Consider the following 24,384-nt stretch of genomic DNA (forward strand, 5'->3'; position numbering starts at 1 on the left):
ACGGGTGTTCGACGAACCGAACCGAACTCGAACACTACGGGGGTGGCTCAACACTAATGGAGAGTTGTCATCATGGTGGAGACAGGGAAGTGTTGGCTGTGGGGAGCTTGGCACATATAGCCGACTTTATGCACCGCTGATTTTCCCGTGACCCTCGCATTATATTTATCTTGGCCCAAAAACAAAAAAAGAGTACTGGTTGTTCACCCTGTTAGACCCATGCTGCAAAGAGGACTTTGCATCTCTCCTTCCTGAGGCAGAGAGGTCTTCTAAAATGATGCTATACCAGAAGGCCATTGTGGAAAATATGTTGAAAGAATTCCCATCAGACAATGCTAGCAACAGGGTAAATATTCCTTGCCCAATGAAGGAGCAGAGGCAAGGGAGACACACTTCAGAGGCAGTGATACACTGTCAAAGGCCTGGGCCAATTTTATGAAACTATCTCAGCGTCCGTACAGGGCCTGATGACCAGTTATTTTTGATAAGAAGTGAAAAGTTTTTAAAGATGATCAAGCAATACCTGGCTGACCAAACCAGCGTACTACCTAATTCCTCTGCGACCTTCAACTGTTGGGTCTCAAAGCTGGACACCTGGCAGGAGCTGTCCCTCTATGCCTTGGAGGTGTCTTTCTGCCCTGCTGCTAGTGTTTTGCTAGTGGAATTTTAGTGCCGCTGGGGGGGTCATAACAGAGAGGCGCTTTCGCCTGTCAACAGGAATGCGGACAGCCTCACTCATAAAAATGAACAAAGCCTGGATTAGCCCCTACTTTTCCACACCACCAGATGACAGCAGCACATAAAGTGTTTTTAATGTTCAATCACTGGAGGAGGCCCTCCACTTGGTGTCTTCAAGGGTGTATGGTTGACTCTCCGTATAATTTTTTCCTGGCTTTACACAAAGCCTTTATGAGTGTAGCAGTACATCAACTACACTTTGTTCACAATATTTGAATGAGGTACTACAGTTGGTGCATTCAAGGGTGTATGGATGACCCTGCTTGTAATTTTTGACAAGTTTTGAACTTAATGCATAGCCTTTATGAGCCTAGGACTACCACCACATGACAATTTGAACAGAATGTGTTTGAGGCCCTCCTTTATGCCTAATACTGAGTGTATCTGAGTCCCTCCTCCATCAAATTTTTGGTAGTTCTCGCTTCCTTCATAAATTACACTGAAAGTTCCAGTGTTTTACTAAAAAATTTAATTTTGGGTTACTTAATTATTTTTTTTAAATCCTTTTTACATTTTGCTTTATATACAAGTCATTATTCAGGAAAAAAATGTTTCACTTTTTTTTTTTTTACTGTACACTTCAATTTCTTGTAGATTTTGAATGTTTTATTGTCAGTCCTTAAAGTGGAGTAAAAGTGTGACAGCATTGCTCTCAGCAGCGATCTGGGAGTCAGAGATGCTTTCAGGGGTCTTCCCCATGCTGTTCTGTTTCCATTTAGCACTTTTTCCATGCATTTCATCATTTTCACTGCCACCCAGATCTCCTTGTAGGGTCTGCAGGAAAAATGCTCGGATTGCACTCTTTACCCAAAATGACCATCTGAGCATTAGGTATTGCTCTGTTTGAGTGACAAGCATGTTAGTTCTCGCTCATATGCTTTTTCAAGGTACTGTATATAAAATATATATATACAGTTGTGCTCAAAAGTTTACATACCCCGGCAGAATTTTTCCTTTCTTGGTCTTGTTTCAGAGAATATGAATGATAACAAAAATAACTTTCTCTCCACTCATGGTTATTGGTTGGGTGAAGCCATTTATTGTCAAACTACTGTGTTTTCTCTTTTTAAATCTTAATGACAGCTAAAAACATCCAAATGACCCTGATCAAAAGTTTACATATCCCAGTTCTTAATACCGTGTATTGCCCCCTCTAACATTAATGACAGCTTGAAGTCTTTTGTGGTAGTTGTGGATGAGGTTCTTTATTTTCTCAGATGGTAAAGCTGCCCATTCTTCTTGGCAAAAAGCCTCCAGTTCCTGTAAATTCCTGGGCTGTCTAGCATGAACTACGCGCTTGAGATCTCACCAGATTGGCTCAATGATACTGAAGTCAGGAGACTGAGATGGCCACTCCAGAACATTCACTTTGTTCTGCTGTAGCCAATGACAGGTCGACTTGGTCTTGTGTTTTGGATCGTTGCCATGTTGGAACGTTCAAGTACTTCCCATTCACATCTTCCGGGCTGCTGAGTGCAAAGTTGCCTCCAGTATTTGCTGATAACGTGCTGCAATAATCTTTCCTTCAATTTTTAGCAAGTTTCCTGTGCCTTTGTAGCTCACACATCCCGAAAACATCAGTGATCCACCTATGTGCTTTACAGTAGGAATGGTGTTCCTTTCATCATAGGCTTTGTTGACCTCTCTCCAAATGTAATGTTTAGAGTTGTGGCCAAAAAGTTAAATTTTGGTCTCATCACTCCAAACTACCTTGTTCCAGAAGTTTTGAGGCTTGTCTCTGTGCTGTTTGGCGTATTGTAGGCGAGATACTTTGAGGCATTTGCGCAGTAATGGCTTTTCTCTGGTGACTCGACCATGCAGCCCATTTTTCTTCAAGTGTCTCCTTATTGTGCATGTTGAAACAGCCACACTGCTAGTTTTCAGAGAGTCCTGAATTTCAGCTGATGTTATTTGTGGGTTTTTCTTTGCATCCCGAACAATTTTCCTGGCAGTTGTGGCCAAAATTTTTGTTGGTCTACCTGACCGTAGTTTGGTTTTTACAAAGCCCCTGATTTTCCATTTGTTAATCACAGTTTGAATGCTGCTGACTGGCATTATCAATTCCTTGGTTATCTTTTTGTATCCCTTTCCTGTGTTATACAGTTTAACTACCTTTTCCCATAGATCTGTTGACAATTCTTTTGCTTTCTACATGACTCACAATCCAGAAATGTCAGTGGCTGGATGAAAGATGCAAGAGTCTGTCTGGATCCCAGAAACTCACTCAGCTTTTATGCACACACACTGATTACAAGCAAACAGGTCACAGGTGAGGATGTTACCTTTAGTAGCCATTCAAACCCATTTGTGTCAAATTCTGTGCATGTTATCAGGCCAAAATCACCAGTGTATGTGAACTTTTGATCAGAGTCATTTGGATGTTTTTGGTTGTCATTAAGATTTAAAAAGTGAAAACACAGTAGTTTGACAATAAATGGCTTCACCCAACCAATAACCATGACTAAAGAAAAAGGTTTTTTGTTATCATTCATATTCTCTGAAACAAGGCCAAGAAAGGAAAAATTCTGCTGGGGTATGTAAACTTTTGAGCACAACTGTAATATTATATATATACATTCGCATATACAGTGGTGGCAAAAAGTATTGGCACCCCTGCAATTCTGTCAGATAATACTCAGTTTCTTCCTGAAAATGATTGCAATCACAAATTCTTTGGTATTATTATCTTCATTTAATTTGTCTTCAATGAAAAAACACAAAAATAATTGTCCTAAAGCCAAATTGGATATAATTCCACACCAAACCTAAAAAAGGGGGTGGACATAAGTATTGGCACTGTTTGAAAAATCATGTGATACTTCTCTAATTCGTGTAATTAACAGCACCTGTAACTTACCTGTGGCACCTAACAGGTGTTGGCAATAACTAAATCACACTTCCAGCCAGTTAACATGGATTAAAGTTGACTCAACCTCTGTCCTGTGTCCTTGTGTGCACCACATTGAGCATGGAGAAAAGAAAGAAGACCAAAGAACTGTCTGAGGACTTGAGAAACCAAATTGTGAGGAAGCATGAGCAATCTCAAGGCTACAAGTCCATCTTCAAAGACCTGAATGTTCCTGTGTCTTCCGTGCGCAGTGTCATCAAGAAGTTTAAAGCCCATGGCACTGTGGCTAACCTCCCTAGATGTGGACGGAAAAGAAAAATTGACGAGAGATTTCAACGCAAGACTGTGCAGATGGTGGATAAAGAACCTCGACTAACATCCAAACAAGTTCAAGCTGCCCTGCAGTCCGAGGGTACAACAGTGTCAACTCGTACTATCTGTCGGCGTCTGAATGAAAAAGGACTATATGGTAGGATACCCAGGAAGACCCCACTTCTTACCCCGAGACATAAAAAAGCCAGGCTGGAGTTTGCCAAAACTTATCTGAGAAAGCCTAAAACGTTTTGGAAGAATGTTCTCTGGTCAGATGAGACAAAAGTAGAGCTTTTTGGGAAAAAGCATCAACATAGAGTGTACAGGAAAAAAAAGAGGCATTTAAAGAAAAGAACACGGTCCCTACAGTCAAACATGGCGTAGGTTCCCTGATGTTTTGGGGTTGCTTTGCTGCCTCTGGCACTGGACTGCTTGACCGTGTGCATGGCATTATGAAGTCTGAAGACTACCAACAAATTTTGCAGCATAATGTAGGGCCCAGTGTGAGAAAGCTGGGTCTCCCTCAGAGGTCATGGGTCTTCCAGCAGGACAATGACCCAAAACACACTTCCAAAAGCACTATAAAATGGTTTGAGAGAAAGCACTGGAGACTTCTAAGGTGGCCAGCAATGAGTCCAGACCTGAATCCCATAGAACACCTGTGGAGAGATCTCAAAATGGCAGTTTGGAGAAGGCACCCTTCAAATATCAGGGACCTGGAGTAGTTTGCCAAAGAAGAATGGTCTACAATTCCAGCAGAGCATTGTAAGAAACTCATTGATGGTTACCGGAAGCGGTTGTTCGCAGTTATTTTGGCTAAAGGTTGTGTAACCAAGTATTAGGCTGAGGGTGCCAATACTTTTGTCTGGCCCATTTTTGGAGTTTTGTGTGAAATGATCAATGATTTGATTTTTGCTTCATTCTCTTTTGTGTTTTTTCCTTGCAAGCAAATTAAATGAAGATAATAATACCAAAGAATTTGTGATTGCAATAATTTTCAGGAAGAAACTAAGTATTATCTGACAGAATGGCAGGGGTGCCAATACTTTTGGCCACCACTGTATATACACACACACACAAATATATATAAACATACACACATACATGAATCTATATACAATGTATTTACTGCATAATATATGTGTGCATGCATATTTAAAAACTAGCTATTGAACCTGTTCCACCCGGGTGGTGAGCATTTTTATTGGTACATTTCCGGCACCATTTTTTTTAGACACTGTCTGCAAATTCGCCTATATAGTGTTTTCAACAATACTTCAATAAAATGGTTCCGGAGTCACTGCATACGCATACCGCTCTATCCAGCGCCATTTTTTTTAAGACACTGTGTCTTCATAGCAGTGCGCACTTACTGGCCATAGAGATAATAATGATAGGGGGTGCATGCACTCTGCTATGTTGACGTTGTAGTACATTACTTCAATAAAATGACGCTGAGTCAGCGTGTGCGCATAACTCGCTATCTGGCGCAATTTTATTGAAGACACTGTACATGCAAAATCGCAGACACCATGTCTTCCAAAAAATGGTGCCGGATAGAGCGGTATGCCCATGCACTGACTCGGGTGCCATTTTATTGATATATTGTACTTCAAAATTAAAGGGATCCTGTCATCAGAAATAGCGCTAGTAACCCACAGATATTTTGTTAATCTGCAGGTTAACAGCGTTATTATGCTGCCCAGCACCTACACACAGCCGAATGCCCCAGGGAGAAAATTAACTTTATTCTCCCCACCAGTATTCTGTTTCAGTCATGGAGGCGGAGGCGGGGGCAGTGTTGATTTGGTCACTGCTGTGAGTATACAGAGCCACTGTAATCACAACCCCGGCACTGACTGACACTAGCTCTACACTGAGGCTGGCTGTTAGTCAAGGCCAGGGGCACGGTTCCATCAGCCGCTCAGTATTCTCAGAGCAATGACTGAACCAGCGCTGCCCCTGACCCCATGACTGAAACCGAATGCTCCCCCATCCTAGTCCCCCATCCTAATATATGCTCCCCCATACTGATATATGCACCCCATCCTGGTATATTCTCCCCCATTCCGGTCCCCATCCTGATATATGCACCCCCATCCTGGTTCCCCATCCTGTTATATGCTTCCCCATCCTGGTATATGCTCCCCTATCCTTGTCCCCCATCCCAGTATATGCTCCCCCATCTGGGTCCCCCATCCTGTTGTATGCTCCCCCATCCTGGTATATGCTCCCCTATCCTGGCCCCCCATCCTATTATATGCTCCCCATTCTGCCTACGCTGTTGTAATTCCATCCATACATATAAAAAAAGAAAACCGCTCCTACTCACCTTTATTCCACTCCCCTGCAGTGTGTCATCTGCATTATTTAAATAAAATGGTGCCAGAATCAGAGCGTGCGCATACAGCACCATTTTGTTGAAGACACTGTGTGCAAATTTGTTTTCAACAAAATGACGTGGGATATTGCGTTATGCGCAGGCATTGACTCCGGCGCCGCATTCCTCCAGCCTCGTTGGAGATCGTAGTATGTCCTCATGGCGCCGGAGATTGTGGTATGCAGTCAGCGTCTCCGCATACCGGGATCTCCGGCGCCACACTCCTACATCCTCATCGTTCTCTCTGTCCCCTCTGAATGGTGGATGCGTTCTTCTGATCCGGCCACACTGCGCAGCCGCAGTCTATAGAGGTTTCGGACAGAAGGATGTATCCCTGGTTATATTATAGATAGCTGTGTAAATTTGGTTGTTGAATTGACATTTAATTTCAACAACTAAATGTCTATGAATTTTAACTGTAGATTTAATCTATTGGTATACAATTGCCAAATCTTTGTGGAATTCAGCAAAAAAAAATCCAAATGAAAATCATGTGAATTTCAATGGAAATTTTCTTGTAGATTTTCTTGTAGATTCTATACTATTTCAATTGTTTATGAAGAGTTACAGTATGTGCTATGTGTTAACTAAGCCGAAAATATGGTAATCATTTTTTTCCAGATCCTATGCAATTGAGGTACCTGTGGCTGGGCTTTAGGCCAAAATTCTCATGATTAAAACGAGTGTTCATTTTTTTTTCTCCCCAGTTGTTCATCATTTCCGTTGTCATGAATTGTTTAATAAGCAGCTTGTAGCGACTGTACAGAACTACATCAAGTGGAAACCCTTCATCAGCTACTCGGTTAACAACCCAAGCACCTCTCCTGGTACTGAGATACACCTGTTGTAAAAAAAATAGCAGAACATGGAACAGACCATTATATGAATATTAAATATTTATTATATTCTGACCCTTAAAGATAACATCGAAAATGTAAAAATTAAAATGATAATTTAGTTAAAATGAACTCATTAACACATAAACTTTAACAGTATAGGATGCTAAAGAAATAAATGTATTGTGTATGTAGGTTAGATCATATTACAAACATAACATGTCACCCTGTAAGTTCAATGAAGCGGCTCTTCAGAGTGAATACTGTATTTAAAGGTGTTATCCACTATTAGCTCAGAATGCCAATAAAAAGGCTTTCTAAAGATGTTACCAACAGCTGAATATTCTTACGAGATCAGGATATTCACCTCTAGCTTCCATTTAGTTACATCATTATAGAAATTATATATATGTATATACAGTACAGACCAAAATTTTGGACACACCTTCTCATTTAAAGATTTTTCTGTGTTTTCATCAAAACTATGAATTAGCACATGTGGAATTATATACTTAACAAAAAAGTGTGAAACAACTGAAAATATGTCTTATATTCTAGGTTCTTCAAAGTAGCCACCTTCTGCTTTGATGACTGCTTTGCACACTCTTGGCATTCTCTTCATGAGCTTCAAGAGGTAGTCACCGGAAATGCCCTGTCAGGTTTAATGAGTGGGATTTCTTGCCTTATAAATGGGGTTGGGACCATCAGTTGTGTTGTGCAGAACTCAGGTGGTAGTCCTACTGAATAGACTGTTAGAATTTGTATTATGGCAAGAAAAAAGCAGCTAAGTAAAGAAAAACGAGTGGCCATCATTACTTTAAAAAATGAAGGACAGTCAGTGCGAAAAATTGGGAAAACTTTGAAAGTGTCCCCAAGTGCAGTTGCAAAAACCATCAAGCACTTCAAAGAAACTGGCTCACATGAGGACCGCCCCAGAAAAGGAAGACCAAGAGTCACCTCTGCTTCTGAGGATAGGTTTATCCGAGTCACCAGCCTCAGAAATCGCAGGTTAACAGCAGCTCAGATTAGAGACCAGGTCAATACCACACAGAGTTCTAGCAGCAGACACATCTCTACAACAACAAGGACTTTTCTACCCCTGTGTCATCCTGGGGAGACTAAAAGCTTGAGGATTTGGTAAAATCACCTAACCAACCATTTTAAGCAGCTCTGGGGCAATTGATGCCACTTAAGTGGTGTCTGTGCCACAATTTTTGGAAAAAATGGAGACTTTTTTTGGAGTCCCCTTGCTGTGTTTTACGTGACGTTGGCATAGTCAATTCCAGGTGGGTTGGGTCGCCCCCCCTCCCTTTTAACTGTAAGAAACTACATACACTATGGCTTGGGGTAACACAGATGGTTGAGTCTGAAGAGCTGTTTACTCAGAGGTCTGCTCCAAAGCTTCAGTGTCTGCTAGTCAGCGTAGAATTTTTAACTGCATCTAGCCTAGGCAATACTTTGGGCGTAGTAGCCCAGCTGCGAAGCAAGCTGCACCGCCTATGTATCTAATAAGAATTTTTAATTGCATCTAGCCTAGGCAGACTGTGGGGACCCCCAACCAAACCCAGATGCTCAGCCCCCCTACCGCCCCCCTTTCCTTGACAATACACTAAAGTAACTCTTACAACTGGATGGGTGAGGATCGGTCACAGCTTTATTAACTCTTTATTAGTGTTGAGCCACCCCCATAGTGTTCGGGTTCGGTTCGTCGAACACCGGGATGTTCGAGGAACTGTTCGTCGAACTGTTCGTCGAACACCTTAGAACACCGTCGAACACCGTTAAAACCAATGGCAGGCAAACAAAAACACATAGAAAACACCTTCAAAGGTGTCCAAAAGCTGACAAACTGCTCAGAAGACACTCTCTTTAAAAAAGCCGGCCGGCAATTCAGCAGCGGCATACACTGGTACCCGACAATTTAGACAAGAAGGAATAGAGCATCACACATAGATTAGATAGATAGAAACATGTCAGTCACACATATAAGAAGCACAGTGACAGTGTTGGTTACTGCACTTGTCATTTAGTGTAAAGGATTTATTAAAAAAAATATTAGTGTTTTCATGCACCGTCTCTTTAAAAAAGCTGGCCGGCAATTCAGCAGCGGTACCCGACAATTTAGAATTGTACTGAGAATTTTCCCACGCTGTCAGTGACGTGCATGAGGTGAGCCGAGTACATTGGACATGACCTCGGCTCATCTGGATGCCGTCACAGCGAGACACTGAGGAACGCAAGCATGCCAGCGCTTCTCAGTGCCTGCGGGATGACAGGCTGGATGGCAGCGTTCTGCTGCGGTCCAGCCAGTCATCTCGATGTAGCAGAGCTGAAGCTGTCATGGGAACCATGGAAAGGTAAGGATGATGTTGGTTTATTATTTTTCTTTTATTTCAGGAGATCGTTGGCTTCAGCTGGAATGGGCGTGATGGTAAGTATGGTTTAATTTAGAACAATAAAGAATTGTGTGTTTTTTTAAATTAAAGGACTTTATTCTGGGTGTTGTGCTTTTTTTAAATACTTTACTAGAAATTCATGGCGGTCATGTCTAATACTGGCGTGACCCCATGAATTTTGGGCTTAGGGCCAGCTGATAATACCAAGCTGGCCCTAACCCCTTTATTACCCAGTGAGCCACCGCACCAGGGCCCTGGATGAGTTGGGTACAGCGCCAGAAGATGGCGCTTCTATGAACGCGCCATTTTCCGGGGTGGCTGCGGACTGCAATTTGCAGCGGGGGGGGGCCCAGAAAGCTTGGGCCTCCCTGCGCTGCAGATTCCAGCCCCCAGCTGCCTAGTTGTACCTGGCTGGACACAAAAATAGGGCGAAGCCCCACGTCAATTTTCTTTAAATTATTTCATGAAATAATTAAGAAAAAAAGGGCTTCCCTACATTGTTGTGTCCGGCCAGGTACAAATAGGCAGCTGTTGGTTGGGGGCAGCCCGGTCCTGCCTGCTGTACCTGGCTGGACCCAAATATAGTGCGAAGCCCCACCTCAATTTTTTTTTAATTATTTCATGAAATAATTAAAAAAAAAAGGTCTTCCCTATATTGTTGTGTCCGGCCAGGTACAAATAGGCAGCCGGTGGTTGGGGGCAGCCCGTTCCTGGCTGCTGCACCTGACTGGACACAAGTATAGTGCGAAGCCCCACGTCAATTTTTTTTTAATTATTTCATGAATTTCCTGAAGTAATTTAAAAAATTGAAGTGGGGCTTCGCACTATATTTGTGTCCAGCCAGGTACAGCAGGCAGGAACGGGCTGCCCCCAACCACCAGCTGCCTATTTCCCACGCTGTCAGTGACGTGCATGAGGTGAACTGAGTTCATTGGACATGAGCTCACCTCATGCACGTCACTGACAGCGTGGGAGAATTCTCCTGCACTCAGCGCTTCAGCGTGAGAATTTTCCCACGCTGTCAGTGACGTGCATGAGGTGTGCCGAGTTCATTGGACATGAACTCGGCTCATCTGGATGCCGTCACAGAGAGACGCTGAGGAGCGCAAGCAAGCTTGCGCTTCTCAGTGTCTGCGGGATGTTTTTTTTTAACTTTGACTACGGGGTTAGCAATGGGGGTGTCTTATAGACGCCTCTCCATTACTAACCTGGGCTTGATGTCAGCTGGCATTATAAGCTGACATCAACCCCAGCCCTATTACCCCACTGCCACCGCTACAGGGCAGTGGGAAGAGCGAGGCTAAGTGCCAGAATTGGCGCATCCTATGGATGCGCCATTTCTGGGGCGGCTGACGGCTGGTGTTTCTAGCCTGGGAGGGGGCCAATATTCATGGCACCCTTCCTGGGCTATTAATATCAGCCCCCAGCTGTCTGCCTAGCCTTTGCTAGCTAATAAAATAGGGGGGACCCCACGTCATTTTTTTGGGGGGTCCCCCATTTTAATAGCTAGTAAAGGCTAGGTATTCAGCTGGGGGCTGATATTAGTAGCCTGGGAAGCTCCGTGGGTATTACCCCCTTCCCAGGCTTCAAACATCTGCCCCAACCGTCTGCTTAACCTCCGCTAGAGCCTAAAATTAAGGGGAACCCCACGCCAATTTTTTTTTAAATAAATCCTTTATTTTAACACTAAATGACAAGTACAGTAATCAACACTATCACTGTACTTATTATATATGTGACTGACATGTTTCTATCTATCTAATCTATGTGTGATGCTCTATTCCTTCCATTCTAAATTGTCGGGTACCGCTGCTGAATTGCCGGCCGGCTTTTTTAAAGAGACAGTGCATGAAAACACTATTATTTTTTTAAATAAATCCTTTACACTAAATGACAAGTACAGTAAGCAACACTGTCACTGTACTTCATATATATGTGACTGACATGTTTCTATCTATCTAATCTATGTGTGAAGCTCTATTCTTTCGGTTCTAAATTTTCGGGTACCGGTGTACGCCGCTGCTGAATTGCCGGCTTTTCATGTTTCACTGTGATCACAGTTCCCATCGATTTGGGCAATCACTCTAATGCCACAACCACCATGGCTGTGGCATTACAGTGAGTGGCAGACAATCCCTGCATGATTGGTGCTCTAAATAGCGCCAGACATACAGGACACGCTTTTGGTGCACGAACAGTTATCGAACATAACCTCGAACAGCCGAATTTTTTGCAAATCGTTCGGGTTCGTCGAACAACTCGAACACTGCCCAAAACAGCTCGAATTTGAGATTGGCGAACAGTTCTAGTCGAACACCGCTCATCTCTACTCTTTATTCTCATTCCATTAGAAAGGCATTTTATTTCTAAAATAATTCAGCATGTTGCAGCATGCCCTGGGTCTCCAAACCAGCAAGTTGGCCAACAAGTGTAATTCTCCAACATGTCCTTTCTATTTCCAGGCCACGGAGGATCCTGCGTACTCGTATGCAGGATTCTGACCCCCATCCATCACTCTTAACGCTTCTTCCACTCCGCCCTGGAGTCCTGACAGGAATGTGTCCAGTCCAATATCCATTAAGTGAACACCGTCGGGCCGTATGAGGCCTGCTTTATCTCCTTCCAGTTGTCGGTGTTGTATCACTACACCGCCTCTGTCTCTTCTAAATTTTGCCATCCGAATATTTAATACCCGCCTTGTCCGTTTGATGGCAGTGATGTCTCGCGCACCTTGCCTTACCGCTATCGGCACAATCTCTGACCATACTATAGTTAGTTTTTTGAAAAATTCTCTGAAGCGCTCAGTGTCTAGCTTCATTATTGCCATTAATTATGCGCTCTTGTAATGACCTAGGTCGTTTCCCCCGGCCTTTATAACTAAGATGACCGGACCTCTTGCCTCTCTCCCTACCTTGATTACCTCCATTAGTACCTGTGGCCATAGCAGGCCTCTAATACCTCTCCAGTTGAAATATGTGTTATGAAAGTCTAATTTCCTCCTGCCTGGGCGGACTTTCGCCCTTTTTTCTGCCCAATATATATACGAGTGGCCTATCACCCACACTGTTGGCTTAGCGTCACCTGTAAAAGAAACAAACCACGTTAGGATAACAAGTCCGGTCTTATGTATCTCGCCAAACACGTGGAGCGCCATCTCCCTATCCTCTGAACTTCCGTTTCTGACAGTCCTGCTCTTGCTGCTTCCATGGCCGCGCCTATGCGGAATGAGTGTGTCCCATAATCTTTGGGGTGGTTCCCTGCCGATGTTATGCATTTATTAAATATAGCTTGGAACTGGTATCTTGATAATGGCATTCCATCAATGTGTGATAGGAAGAAATTACTTTGTGATCTGATGGTTATATATGTTTTTACTATTGTTACCTGACTCAGTGTACCGTTTGTGGGTTGTAGAAGTACCCAAGTGCCCCTGCCCGCTGGAACCGTTTTGGATTGGCGTATGCGTAGACTTATTGCATTATTGGCTATGTCTAAGTCCTAGTGTAATAAGCCTCCACTGGTGGTAATTTTTGATTGAGGGACTAATTTGCTTATGCATAGCGCCCCGAAGAAGGCGATCGCAAATGCAGTAGACAGTAGTGTTGCTTCAAATTGTGAGTGTCATGTTAATGGTGTTAGGGATATGATGTGAGAAATCAGTTTTAGTGACACGGGACGGGACGTCTACACTCCTGACTTGGCTGAACCCTTTTCCACCCTTTTATGGATTGTCTGATGATGAATCTCTTTGTCACATCTCCCCAATTCAGTAGTTGGAAGTGAAATGCTACTCCGGTCAGACAGCGCTGCGCTGATGCCCCTGATATGCCCCTCATCATTAGCTGGTGGAGAAATTCTATGGTGACTTGTGATCTGGCTTGTTCACATTGGTCAACCTGTCTGCCTGCTACTAGTCGTGTCCACTCTTCCCATGCCTTACCGTATGCTTGCCACGTCGACGGGGCAACTGACGCTCTGATTAATGGCATCAACTATTCACCACTAGATCCCATAGGGAGGGTGGGCAACTGTTGCTCGATGGGTGGGCATTGGGGAAGAGCTCTGTGAAAATCTGCCAATTGAATTGTGATAAAGCGTTAGCAGCAGCATTAGACCCCTCAGCATCATGGCTAGCGCGGACCCATACATTGTTTTTTAGGCACAGGAATGCTAGCCGGAGTAGTAGGCCTAGCACTGGGAGAGACGATGATGCCATCTTATTAATGCAGTGCGCTAGGCTGGTGTTTTTTGTTATGAAGCGTATATTTTTGTTAGCCAGGCGCGCGCCCCATATTTCTATTGCTACCACTATTGGGAAGAAAAATTATTTTCCGGGCTAGATGCAGCTAAAAATTATTATTAATTTCAAAGCTGGTGGAGCTTGGTATAGATGGCCTAAGTCAATGAGTACCACACACTGCTACAAGCCGAAATATTTTTTCAGAGCTAGATGCAGATAAAAATTATTTTTAATTTGCAATCTGGTGGAGGTTAGTATAGATGGACTAATAGAACAAGTCCCACACACTGCTACGAGCCCAAATATTTTTTCAGAGCTAGATGCAGATAAAAATTAATTTGCAACCTGGTGGAGGTTAGTATAGATGGACGAATAGAACAAGTCCCACACACTACTACAAGCCCAAATATTTTTTCAGAGCTAGATGCAGATAAAAATTATTTTTAATTTGCAACCTGGTGGAGGTTAGTATAGATGGACTAAAAGAACAAGTCCCACACACTGCTACAAGCCCAAATATTTTTTCAGAGCTAGATGCAGATAAAAATTATTTTTAATTTTCAACCTTCTGGAGGTTAGTATAGATGGACTAATAGAACAAGTCCCACACACTGCTACAAGCCCAAATATTTTTTCAGAGCTAGATGCAGATAAAAATTATTTTTAATTTGCAACCTGGTGGAGGTTAGTATAGATGGACTAATAGAACAAGTCCCACACACTGCTACAAGCCCAAATATTTTTTCAGAGCTAGATGCAGATAAAAATTATTTTTAATTTGCAACCTGGTGGAGATTAGTATAGATGGACTAATAGAACAAGTCCCACACACTGCTACAAGCCCAAATATTTTTTCAGAGCTAGATGCAGATAAAAATTATTTTTAATTTGCAACCTGGTGGAGATTAGTATAGATAGACTAATAGAATGATGCTATGACCAAAAGGTTTTACTTGGCTAGGTGCAGTAAAAAAATTTGTATTCTATACACAGGTGGTGTAGCTTGCAACACAGATAGGCTACTCCACTGACTAACACACACTGCAAGAGGCCAAAAGGATTTGCTTAGCTAGATTTAGCCAAATGCTGTGAAAAAAACTTGCACAGCACTGGCACAGACCTGCCTGGCAAAAACTGATAGGAACTGATGTAACCTAGCCCTCAAAAGGACTGCAATTACAATTAGACCCTCCTCCCAACCTATCTATTTAAGAACGCAAACCTGCCTGATAAAAGTCGTAGGAAATGATGTAACCTAGTCCTCAAAAGGACTGCAATCACAACTATTCCCTACTCCCAAGCTATCTATAGATTTGTGCGAAAATTGGCTTGAAATTAACACTCAAACTATAGCACACACAGCAACAGTGGTGCCGTCTAACACGCAGCTGCAGCAGTGAGAAAATGGCTACGTGGAAAATGGCTGGGTCTTATAGGGCAAGGACATGTGACATACACTGCCAATTACACATGCCCTTGCTTGTGTGAAAAAAAGCAGTTCGCTCCGTGTGTGAGCTGCTGATAGGCTGACAGATTGCACCTCCCCACTGTAAATGCGGGAAAGAGAAAAAAAAATGGAGATCTTCATTATTTATGCAGAGATCCATCCCCTGCCCCGCTGTACACTCAAACTGCGTATTAACATTAATTTTCAGCATTACTGAGAAAAAATCCAGTTATGATTTTGGTGAACGAACCGTTATCGAACATAACCTCAAACAGCCGAATTTTTTTCAAATCGTTCATGTTCGCCGAACGGCTCGAACACCGCCCAAAACAGCTCGAATTTGAGAATGGTGAACAGTTCGAGTCGAACACCGCTCATCTCTAGTCTCCATCTGCTGTGTTGGTTATAGTGGAAGATATGTTTGTCCTCATTATAATATTTATACTCTAGTGAAATTGATGCCACTTTGGTGATGTCATGCCCTAATTTAGAGAAATGTGAACACTCCTGGTTGGGTCTCCATCTGCTGGGTTGGCTATAGTGGAAGAGTTGTCACTCCCCAATATAATATTTCTACTCTACTGAAATTGATGCCACTTCGGTGGTGTCAGGCCCTAATTTTTGGAATTGTGGAGACTCCTGATTGGGTCTCCATCTGCTGGGTTGGTTGTAGTGGAAGAGGTGTCGGTACCATTATGCTTGTTCTACTCTACTGAAATTGATGCCATTTTGGTGGTGTCAGCCTTTAATTTTTGGAAATGGGAAGACTCCTGATTGGGTCTCCTTAATGTGTGTTGCCTGTAGATGTAGAAGTTCAATTCAAAGCTGTAAATGCTGGCCCAGACCCTGATACCTCATGCATGGCCCATAGATGATTGCTGTTGTGACATTCAAAAAATTGTACTATGGGTCAATCGAGGCCACTTTCCTGGTGTCTGCCCCTAATTTGATCTATTTTGGCAGCTTTTGGGCCCATATGTAAGTGTTGTGTATGCATTTGGTTTTATCTCCCTTTGAATCCAATGGTGTTCGCCTATGTTCAGCGAATATTTGACAAATAAATCGGCGAATATTGCAAAATAGGTAATTGTTATCTGAACCAAATATTGAAATATTCACTCATCTCTAGTTGTTGCCATTTATAGCCCCTCCAAAAATAATTTCTCAGGGCTGGTGTGTGTTTTTCTTAGTCTGGCAAATTAATAATTATCATCAGCCATCTACTTTTCATTGATAGGCCAAAGACATAATCTTTCAGGACCACTGTGTTTTTTTATAGTACTGTCTAAATCTACTCTTCCGCCATCTCTTTGTAAGTAGTGTTTACAAAATCAAGTTACATAAATGGTGATGGTGTAGCTGATGCAGGGAGAGGACATGGTCATTCTGTATCTGCTACGTGCTATGGTTGAGTTTGGCTCCATTTCCTTCGCATTATCTTCCACACAGTCCAGTGGAGAAAGTGTGCAGTTAGCACCTGATGACCATGTTCCTCCGGTTTCCACTTCACCCCCTTGCAAATCAACCAAGTAGTCTGAGCCCCAAGTCATGCAGCAGTTTCTTCTGCTTTTTGATGACTCTGCTGGCTGGGGTTCTGTGGCCCAACTGTAGGAGAATGGAATACGGGAGATAAAATGCAGCAAGACTGTGCGATTTCAAAACAGCAAAGAAACCCTGCGGAACTAATTCAGAAGACAGCAGTTGCAGGGGGTACAAAGTCAATCAGTGTTCCGGGTCAGGTGACATCAACAAAGCCAGTCCTTGATATAAAAAGATGGCACGCCAGAGAAGAGGAGTTTTAGGTACCAATAGAGGAGAGAGTGAGGTCCCCAGTCTTGTGCATCAACGGGATGCAGACATTGACGGTGAAGCACCAAAGACCTGAATGACGCTGGTCAAGGTTCCCAGCTCAGATGTCGACGTTCAAGCCCCAAAGACTCCGGTCAAGGTTTCTTATCAGGACGGAGCAAGTAAACTGGTAAGTATTAGCTCCCACCGATACACACCCTGGAGACTCACGTTAGCAGCCGCAGGAGTACTGAACATATCCAGTCAGGGACCCGTACCTGGGTCGGCGAGCGGAGGAGACTTATGGGATGGGCCGTCACTTGCGACAGAGACACACAGTGCTGGGCGCAGGGAAAGGGAGGGCTGCAAGCCAGGCGGGGTCCAGCTGATGCCAGAACAGCACAGAAAGAGTTGATAAGCAGTTTCTGAGGGGACCAGAGACTGCCCCCGGCCAAATATAGCCTTTACTCTTTACCTCCCTGCTGGGATAAGATTGGACTGTATGCCCCTAAGTTCATCATTTAGCCCTCATTATATATTGATCATTTTCTCTTTGTGTAAATGATGGTTTGCTTTATTATCTGATCCTGTGAATGCCATTCATGGAAACCTCTCTCAATAACAATCTTAATTCAAATTATTGTGTCAAATAAAAGTAGATTGTTGTTCCATCAGGTGTCTCCGCTGTTGCATTCTGATGTTCTACTTACACATCCACCTGCCCCTGCTCCAAAAGAGGGGAAGACTGAGTGCACTGATACCCAACCACTTGTTAGGTTGGATAAGGATTACAAGGGAGGGTTAGTGCACACGGTCAGTGGACCACTGCAGCACGTCAGATGATGACGAAACTCAGTTGCCAACTGCAGCGTCTTTATACAGTGTGTAGACTGTTAAGGAGGGCAGGGTTGAGGAGTCTGTAGAAGATAATGCGGGGGATGGTGGGGCCCCACATGGAATGGAGGTCATCCTACTGACTTGCGCAGTTCAGAGGAAGAGGAGTTGGCCACGCTGCCACAACAGCACAGCAAAGAGCGGAGCATAGTGCAAAGACACAGCAGTCAGCCACTACATTGGCTGCTACTGCCCACTGCGGCACTGATGTAAGCACACTAAAGACAGCTCAAAAGAGCTCTCCAGGGTGGCATTTCTTCAGGGAATGTACTGCTGACAAGTGACAAGTGCACTCTCTGCCATCAGATACTGAAGCAAGGCATAAATGTTCTGAACTTAAGCTCCACCTGTATGATGAGTCATATGAATTTCAAGCACAAGGTGCAGTGGAGTACACACCTTAAAAAGCATGAAAAATCTGAGTCTCCTCATGCTCCCTCTTCTGCTGCAGTCTCAGCCTCTTCCTCCAGCTCACGATTAACAGGGCCACCTGCCTCCCCACATTTAGAGGATGTGACAGCATCACAATTACACCACCACCACCATTGTCACCGAGCATCTCCACACTGTCCCCAAACACTTGAGTGAAAGAGAAATACCAACCTAGCAACCCATGAGCCACAATACTGAATGACAGCATTTCAAAACTACTGGTCTTTGAAATGCTGCCATTCTGACAGTAATATCGGTGTCTCTGGCCCCTGACAGGCAAAGACGCCGTCCCCCTTACCGCCGCGCTCCCCGCCCGGCGTCCTCCGGCGCTCCTGCTTCTCCTGCTGCCGGCACGCGCAGCTTCCCGGGCACTGTGCTTAGGGCACGCGCTCCCTGCCTCTTAAAGGGGTCGCGCGCCGTCCTAAGGTGTCCCTGGCCAATGGCCCTCTCATATAAAAGGCACCTCCTCCAAAATGGAGGTGCCCGTGCAAGGTTGTAGCTTTGTGTGTAAAACTCTGCTTCAGCCCTCAGGTCCCGCTGCCAGCCTGACTACCAGTTCAGTCTGCCAGCCTGACTACCAGTCCATTCCGCCAGCCTGAATACCAGTCCAGTCCGCCAGCCTGACTACCAGTCCAGTCCGCAAGCCTGACTACCAGTCCAGTCCGCCAGCCTGACTACCAGTCCAGTCCGCCAGCCTGACTACCAGTCCAGTCCGCCAGCCTGACTACTAGTCCAGTCCAGTCCACCAGCCTGACTACCAGTCCTGCCCGCCTGCTTGTCTACTCTCCAGGCCGACAGTCTGTCTACAGTCCAGTCCACCAGTCTGTCTATGGGCCCTGCCCGCCTGCTTACCTGCTGGTTACCTGCCATGCCTACCAGTCAGCCTACCTGGAGGCTCCTCCTTGTTACCTGCCGTGCCTACCAGCCAGCCTAACTAGAGTCTCCTGCTTGTTAACTGCCGTGTCTGCCAGTCTGTCTACCCGGATCACCCGTCAGTCTGCCTGCCGTGCTCATCTGCTGTACCGGTCAGTCCCTGCCTTCTGACCTGTGGGAGTCACCTGCTCTCATACAAGGTCTGGCGCAGAGCAGCACCTGGTCCCTCTGCTCAGTCCTTCCCTGGTCACGGAGTCGATTGAGCCGCCGTACGACCTTGCTCAGTCCGAGTTGATACCTAGTTACGCCCCTCTGGTCCCTCCTTGCACAGAGGTTCCACCACCCGGATCCATAACACCGATTAGTGTAGTTGAATAGTTTTAAAAAAAATAATGTCGGTGGTTGTTCCGCAGTACGTTGTTCCCAGCCGCCACTACTTTTCCCTGCAAACCACCCCTGCAAAGCAAACATGTTGCGGACCAAATCAAGTGTGCACTGCACAATGCCATCAATGGCAAGGTCTACATAGCCACCTATACATGGACCAGTAAGCATGGCCAGGGACGTTACATTTCCCTAACTGTCCAGTGGGTAAATGTAGTGGCAGCTGGGGCAGAGGCAGAAGGCGTTCTACCTCATGTCCTACCATCTCCTAGTATTGCTGGTCGCTTATATGTCCAGGCTCTCTCCTCCTACTCTTCTTCCTCCACCACCTCCTCATTCCCTCATTCGGTCACAGGAATACCTGCACCTCCAACTTGAGCACAGCCTGGAGGAAACGACAGCAGGCTGTTCTTAAACTCTTCTGTTTTGGGAACAAATCCCACAACACACAGGAGTTGTGGACTGGGATCAAACAGCAGACAGAGGAGTGGTTGCTGCCGGTGAACCTCAAGACCAGCCTGGTGGTGTGTGATAACAGGTGAAATCTCATAGCAGCTCTGTGCCTAGCCAGTTTGATGCACATCCCTTGCATGGCACATGTGCTGAACTTGGTGGTGCAGAGCTTCCTGAAAAACTACCCACACATGTTGGAACTGCTTTTGAAAGTGCGGTCAGTGTGTGTGCACTTTCAGCGTTCTCACCCTGCTGCTGTTCGCCTGTCTGAGCTGCAGTGTCACTTCTGCCTGCCCACTCACAGGGTGATATGCGACATACCAAGGTGGAACTCCACTTTGGATATTCTGGAGAGACTGAGCGAGCAGCAGCAAGCAATAGTAGAGTTTCAGCTGCAGCACGCATGGATGAGTCACACTGCAGAGCAACGCCACTTCACCAGCAATGACTGGGCTTTTATGCGGGACGTGTGTGCCATGTTGTGTTGCTTTGAATATTCCACCAATATGAACAGCGCTGATGATGCCATCATAAGCGTTACTATACCACTTATATGCCTGCTGGAAAAAAATATTCAGGCCATGATGGATGAGGTCGTGGGACAGGATTGTGGTGCCCCTGCAGGTTCAGTCGCCACAGAAGTACTGGATCTCACACAGAGGTGTGGTATCCCACTCTCAGGTAAGGATGGAGTACTACCTGGGACCAACACACGCGCATCCAACACACTCCACCTCAGTAGGGAAGGGCAAGATTGCTCCTGAGGGAGACCACAGTCCCTGGTCCCTAGCTAGAGGGTGGAACCATGTAGTGGGTGTGGGTGGAGGAAGCAGGTCAGGGGACCACCGTCAGGGTAGGAGTATAAAAGAGAGGGTGGAAGGTTCTAGAAAAGGGGAGTGTTGAGAGGTGAAGTTCAGAGTCCAGTTGGGAGCAGGAGCTCTGAAGGAGCTCTGCTCAGGAGAAGGAGAGAGGAGAGCGGGCCTGGTAGAAGAGGCCCAGGAGAGAGAGGACGGGAGCAGAGGGAAGGCTCCAGAATCAGAGGGGATCCCAGGGGCACGGTGAGTGCAGGAAGCCACCTGTGCGCCCGAATCTACACGGACGTGGAGGGATCAGGCCGCAGAGGGGACCGGCCCCTAAACTATTGGAGAATTATCAGGCTCAGCTAAATAACCGGAGGCTGCTGTACTTGCAAGGTGCAGAAGTCAACCACCACGATTATATCGCCGAAAAGGTGGCCGCATAGGGTCCAGGGGACTGCACGTCGCCCGACAAGACCCGGGGCTACCGTGTTGGGACACTGATCGTGAGGCGCAGGGCAGTAGGGCGAGAGCCAGCACAGGGAAGACGACTGTGGAAGGAACATACAACGGTGTCCCGTTTAAGTACTCCTGAGAGACTTGAGAGTTGCTGAACCCCTTCCCTGGTGAACACAGGACGACGTGGGAGGTTACACACTGGCCCTGGTAACCTGGACTCTTGAACAAACTGTGAGTAAACCTTGAAGACTGCACCCCACTGTGTCCTGGAATTATTGCTGCGCCATCACCAGCCCTGCACTACACAACACCAGCAACATCTACCTCACAAAATCATCACACACTGCCCTGGAGCTAAGCTCTGCCTGTAGAGAGCTGAACCAAATCTGCTGCATCACCATCAGCTCCAGAGGATCTGTACCGCAGCGGCGGCCCCATATAGCCGCATACCACAGGTGGCGTCACAAACATTATCTCTAAAAACTTTATTCCCTTTTTTACTTTCCCTTTAATTGACCGCCCTGGGTCATGGACCGGGTCGCCATCATCGTGACATCCCCCAGCATCGACTGGCCCCGCTACCGAGTGCCCCACGGCCCAGGGGGCGCGTCAAGATGAAGAGAAGCAGAAGGAGGAGCAGAGCCAATTTACATTGTTATCAGGTCTGTCATCCACACAGGGCTCGGAGGGTGGATTATTGTCTCAACAATGGCTAGGTACCCAACTGTATAGGAAGAGGACAGTTTGGAAGGATGATGATGAGTAGGAGGAAAATGAGGAGGCAGGGGAGGAGAACCAACCGTATTCACAGCAGGGTGGCACTCAGACAGGGCCGGCTCCAGGTTTTTCTGGGCCCCGGGCGAAAGAGTCTCAGTGGCCCCTTTAATACATACCACGATTCATGATGCACAGAGACCACAGAGAAATATATATATATATATAGTACAATGCAAAGATTTCACTTCTTACATTACATGAGTGATATCTACTGTAAATTCCACAATAGCTCAGAAACCGGCGAATCGTTCAGAATACTGGCCCCCATATAAGGCCCCATACGGAATACTGGCCCCCATATAAGGCCCCATACAGGATACTGGCCCCCATATAAGGCCCCATACGGAATACTGGCCCCCATATAAGGCCCCATACGGAATACTGGCCTCCATATAAGGCTCCATAAGGAATACTGGCCCCCATATAAGGCCCCATAAGGAATACTGGCCCCCATCATATAAGGCCCCATACAGGATACTGGCCCCCATATAAGGCCCCATACGGAATACTGGCCCCCATATAAGGCCCCATACGGAATACTGGCCTCCATATAAGGCTCCATACGGAATACTGGCCCCCATATAAGGCCCCATAAGGAATACTGGCCCCCATATAAGGCCCCATACGGAATACTGGCCCTCATATAAGGCTCCATAAGGAATACTGGCCTCCATATAAGGCCCCATACGGAATACTGGCCCCCATATAAGGCCCCATAAGGAATACTGGCCTCCATATAAGGCTCCATACGGAATACTGGCCCCCATATAAGGCTCCATACAGAATACTGGCCCCCATATAACGCTCCATACAGGATACTGGTCCCCTTATAAAGCTCCATACAGGATACTGGCCCCCATATAACGCTCCATACAGGATACTGACCCCCTTATAAAGCTCCATACAGGATACTGGCCCCCATATAATGCTCCATACAGGATACTGGTCCCCTTATAAAACTCCATACAGGATACCAGCCCCCATATAATGCTCCATACAGGATACCGGTCCCCTTATAACGCTCCATACAGGATACTGGCCCCCATACAATGCTGCATGCAGGCTGTTACCCCCCACATAATGCCCCATACAGGTTGTCCCCCCCTTATAATGCTCCATGCAGGCTGTTACCCCCCACATAATGCCCCATACAGGCCCCCCCCTTTTAATGCTCCATGCAGGCTGTTACCCCCCACATAATGCCCCATACAGGCCCTCCCCTTTTAATGCTCCATGCAGGCTGTTACCCCCCACATAATGCCCCATACAGGCCCCCCCCCCTTATAATGCTCCATGTAGGCTGTTCCCCCCCACATAATGCCCCATGCAGGCTGCTCCCCACCTTATAATGCCCCATGGAGGCTGTTCCCCCCCACATAATGCCCCATACAGCCACCCCCTTTTATAATGCTCCATGCAGGCTGTTCCCCCCCACATAATGCCCCATGCAGGCTGTTCCCCACCTTATAATGCCCCATGGAGGATGTCACCCCCCCCTTCTCTTTATACTGCCCCATGCAGGATGTCCCCCCCTTCTCTTTATACTGCCCCATGCCTCCATACATTTAAAAAAAAAAAATCAAATACTCACCTCCCTCCTCCTCACCTGCTGCCTGCTGCCTGCTGCCCGCTGCCCGCTGCCCGCTGCTCGGGTCCGGACTCCAGCGTCGCCGGTATCTTCCTGCTCTGCGCTCCCTGTGACGGCTCAGGGGAGGGCGCGGTGTAAAGACGTCACCGCGCCCTCTGACCTGAGACGTCACAGGGAGCGCAGAGCAGGAAGACAGCGGATCTGCGGAGGCACGGGGAGAGGTAAGTATCCACCTGCCGGGGCCCTGAGCAAGAGGCGGAGAAGGGCGGGCGCTGACACCGCTCTCCTCCGCCCATAGCCCAGCGGGGTGCGCGACCGCCAGTGGGCCCCTCTGCCTGCTCAGGGCCCCGGCATTTGCCCGGGTGCGCCGGGTGCTGACGCCGGCCCTGCACTCAGATCAGCTCACAGATATCACTGGAGCGTGGCTGGGGGGATACCGATTACCCAGATGATATACTTTCAATTGAGGACAGCTTGTTGTTGTCTCTGGGTAGCCTGGCACACATGAGCCAATACATGCTGCAATCTGTGCAAAATGACAGACGAGTTTCCCGTATTGTTACCAGTGCAGATTACTGGGTCGCCACCCTGATGGATCCCCGCTACAAGCACAGTGTACCATCATTACTTCTGTCACTGGAAAGGGATCCCAAAATGTGTGAATACAAGCACATGCTGGTAGAAAAATTACTAATGGCTTTCCCTCCTGACAGCGGGGGCTCAGTGGAACAACAAGGAAGAG

General features: G+C 46.1%; 1 protein-coding gene across 2 annotated transcripts in view; it reads right to left on the reverse strand.

The window, feature by feature from the left end:
* Positions 1 to 24,384, reverse strand: part of LOC141156710 (flavin-containing monooxygenase 5-like) — a 258,436-nt gene that overhangs the window by 73,422 nt on the left and 160,630 nt on the right. For both annotated transcript variants that reach the window (XM_073642994.1, XM_073642992.1), the window contains one exon: positions 6,920 to 7,119. In XM_073642994.1, the coding sequence (XP_073499095.1) occupies positions 6,920 to 7,119 (200 nt within the window). The remainder of the gene's footprint in view (positions 1 to 6,919; positions 7,120 to 24,384) is intronic.

The sequence above is a fragment of the Phyllobates terribilis genome, unplaced genomic scaffold, assembly GCF_046119375.1.
Source record: "Phyllobates terribilis strain yellow unplaced genomic scaffold, ASM4611937v1 Scaffold_8__6_contigs__length_399053987, whole genome shotgun sequence".
Classification (NCBI taxonomy): domain Eukaryota; kingdom Metazoa; phylum Chordata; class Amphibia; order Anura; family Dendrobatidae; genus Phyllobates; species Phyllobates terribilis.